The following is a 3,078-nucleotide window of genomic DNA, read 5'->3' as shown; positions in this document are numbered from 1 at the left end:
CTGGGCCACTGGTGTGAGTGACAGGGGTGGCCGAGCTCCCCACAACTGGGGTCCCAGGGGGGCAGCAGGGCCTGGCCCCTCACTCCCGTCTCTCCACAGCTACCCTGCCGGCTTCGTCTACATCTTCCTGGGCCTGTACTATGCCACAGGCCGTGGCACTGACATCCACCTGGCACAGTATCTCTTTGCTGGCCTCTACCTCCTCAACCTCCTCCTCGTGTTCCGTATCTACTGCAGAACCAACAAGGTAGCCTGGAGCCGGGGTCCTCGCTGGAGGCCTCAGTGCCTGTCCTGCTCTGCTGAGCCCGCACACTGGGCAGGAAGTCAGGGCTGGCATTGGAGGTATGGAGGGGCTCAGCAGCAGCAGGGAATCCGGGACAGGCTGCTGATTGCCCTCGTGTCTCTCTGTCCCCTGCAAGGTCCCCCCATATGTTTTCTTCTTCATGTGCTGTGCTTCCTACCGCATCCACTCCATCTTTGTCCTGCGGCTCTTTAACGACCCTGTGGCCATGGCCATCCTCTTCCTCGCCATCAACCTCTTCCTGGAGGAACGCTGGTCCTGGGGATGCTTCTTCTTCAGGTGAGGGTCTGGGGTCACATGGGGGCTGCCCTCCATGGTGTGCTGTGTGTGAACAAGCTCAGCACCAGGGAAGAGGCTGTGCTTGGTCCAGGGGCTGCCTGAGCACCCATGGTGGGGGCCGCAGCAGTAATGCAGCTTCCCACTCAGCCTGGCTGTGTCCGTGAAGATGAACATCCTGCTCTTTGCACCAGGACTTCTCTTCCTCCTTCTCCAACAGTTTGGTCTCTGGGGCTGTATCCCCAAGCTTTGCATCTGTGCCCTGCTCCAGGTGGGTCCCTGCTCAAGACATCACTACAGGAGCAGGCTGGCAGCCTCATCAGTAAGGGGTAGAGGGCTCTCCTGCCTGCATCACAGCATCCTGTCTGGGTGTCCTGTGGGCTGGAGGCCTCTGGGTGGAAACACAGTGGCACCAGCATCCGAGTTTGCCACACACAGCAAGCTGGAGCTTCACAAGTAATCTAAATTATGGGGCTCCCATCTTTGGCTGACTGTCCCTGTCACTGGGGTTCTCGGGAGGTGGAAAGGGTGATGGAGACCTTGCAGCTGCTGCGAGGGTGCTGGTGTGTCTCTGGCAGGTGGTTCTGGGGCTGCCCTTCCTGGTGGTGAACCCTGTGGGGTACCTGACTCGCTCCTTCGACCTAGGCCGCCAGTTCCAGTTCAAATGGACAGTAAACTGGCGCTTCCTCTCAGAAGAGGTTTTCCAGGATCGGGCTTTCCATGCCACGCTGCTCCTGGTTCACCTGGCTGGCCTGGGGCTCTTTGCACTGCACCGGTGGCACAGGTGAGACTTGGTATTCCCCATGGGTGCTGGTTCCCCCATGGAACCCCATTTCAGTCTGTCCCCATGGTGCAGGATATGGGTCCGTGCTTCGCTGCCTGCACAATGCTGCCGTTCTGGGGTTGCAGGCAGGAGTAGGGGTGAGCTAGTGTCCTGTTTTGGGGAGCGTGCTGCTCAGGCAGCGTGGCTTACAGGGGAAGGTTCAGGTGGGAAGGAATTTCAGTAGCTGTTGACATCGATGTTTATGCTTCCCTCTCAGGTCCAAAGAGAGCATCCTGGCTCTGCTGAAGGACCCTGCTGAAAGGAAACACGCGTCCCCTCCCTTGACAGTCAACAATATCCTTTGGCAGGGTGGGCAGCAAGAAAGGGGTGAGAAGGCAGGGTGGACCTTGGGGCTCAGCATTTGCAGGCTCCTGATCCTGCAGTGCTGTTAGGGAGTAGGAGCTGTGCTGTACAGCTGGGGAGCCGTTGCTGGATTGCACCTCCAGCCCCCTGTGTTTGTCCCCTTAACGCCAGTGCACAGATCGTCTTCGTCCTCTTCTCCTCCAACTTCCTGGGTGTCTGCTGTAGCCGCTCCCTGCATTACCAGTTCTATGTCTGGTATTTCCACACACTGCCCTACTTACTGTGGTGCACCCCTACCGCCAAGCTTGCCCACATGCCCAAGTACGTGCTGCCAGGAGAGGGACCACTCATCTGCTGGTGGGGTCTGGGAGCGAGCAGGCTGTTGTGTTCCCCCATGATGACCCACAACTTCTCCCCTTGCAGGGTGCTGCTGCTGGGTGTCATCGAGCTCTGCTGGAACACCTACCCCTCCACGGTCTGCAGCTCCCTCTCCCTCCACATCTGCCACGGACTCATCCTGCTCCAGCTGTGGTACGGCACGGCCCCCCCGCCAGTGACACACACACACCCACCAAGCAGGAGGCCTGCAGCCATCTCCAAGAAGGCACAGTGAGAGTGGACCCAGTGGGATGATGGGAAATGGCCTCTGGGACTGCCCCTTCTGCCTGCTCTTTCACCACCTGGCTCCCAGGCTGCCTCCAGCCATCCCAGGAGGGGCTGCGAGCCCTGGAACTGTGCAAAGGGAGAAGTGTGGGGACCCCCGACAGGCAGGCCTTCCCCAATAAAGGGGGCTTTGTGTGCCCTTCTCCAGCTGCAGCATCCTTGTGCCATGATGGTGTCCAGATGGCCATGCCTTGGCCTGCCCCACCTGTGGTGAGGCAGAGCAGCTGCTGAGCCCATGGGAGATCCCTTCCCAACCCTGGGAGAGTGCTGCCCAAGGCAGGGGAGCAGCCTTTGGGGTAAGGTTGCGAGATGATCTGGTGAACTGCTTTGCCTCAAGGTTTGAATCACCCAGATGCAGCCCAAAGCTGTACTTGATCCCTCCAGTACAGCTTTTCCTAGTCTCCTGCATGCTCCCTCCCACGGGAGATGGCTGGGAAGGGGGCGACCCCTTCCCCAGGGTTCTGATGAGCCCCAGTGTGACCTGAACAGGGCTGACGCCTCCCTGCCTGTAAGAGAGACACTTGTGCATGCAGTGTGGAGCTGGTCATATTTATTGGCCCCTCTGGTGGCCGTCAGACGTTATTGGGGTTGTAGCACAGCATGTTCAGCTTGATGTTCTCGTCCCAGTGACGCAGCAGCAGGAACAAGTGCCTGGCTGCCCCTTTGAGGCAGGGCACATTCACCCCCTCCGGCAGCCCCCGGGGCCGCGCGA

General features: G+C 59.6%; 2 protein-coding genes across 2 annotated transcripts in view; one reads left to right on the top strand and one right to left on the bottom strand.

Moving 5' to 3' along the window:
- Window positions 1–99: 99 nt before the first annotated feature.
- On the top strand, window positions 100–2,316 carry ALG3 (ALG3, alpha-1,3- mannosyltransferase; the record flags this gene model as incomplete). Its single annotated transcript, XM_010009531.1, has 7 exons — window positions 100–247; window positions 420–580; window positions 728–848; window positions 1,156–1,361; window positions 1,618–1,694; window positions 1,880–2,024; window positions 2,127–2,316. Coding segments are annotated over 7 exons (1,048 nt in total), but the record flags the coding sequence as incomplete, so codon positions are not given.
- Window positions 2,317–2,938: 622 nt separating this feature from the next.
- LOC104401828 (von Willebrand factor A domain-containing protein 5B2-like) overlaps window positions 2,939–3,078 on the bottom strand; it is a gene marked incomplete at its 5' end in the record, with an annotated part of 4,618 nt that continues 4,478 nt past the window's right edge. The window contains one exon of the mRNA XM_010009530.1: window positions 2,939–3,064. Within this exon, the coding sequence (XP_010007832.1) occupies window positions 2,939–3,064 (126 nt within the window). The remainder of the gene's footprint in view (window positions 3,065–3,078) is intronic.

The sequence above is a fragment of the Nestor notabilis genome, unplaced genomic scaffold, assembly GCF_000696875.1.
Source record: "Nestor notabilis isolate BGI_N333 unplaced genomic scaffold, ASM69687v1 scaffold18012, whole genome shotgun sequence".
NCBI classification, from domain to species: Eukaryota; Metazoa; Chordata; class Aves; order Psittaciformes; family Psittacidae; genus Nestor; species Nestor notabilis.
The sequence above is the reverse complement of the archived record's forward strand: the minus strand, read 5'-3'. Positions and strand labels throughout refer to the sequence as shown.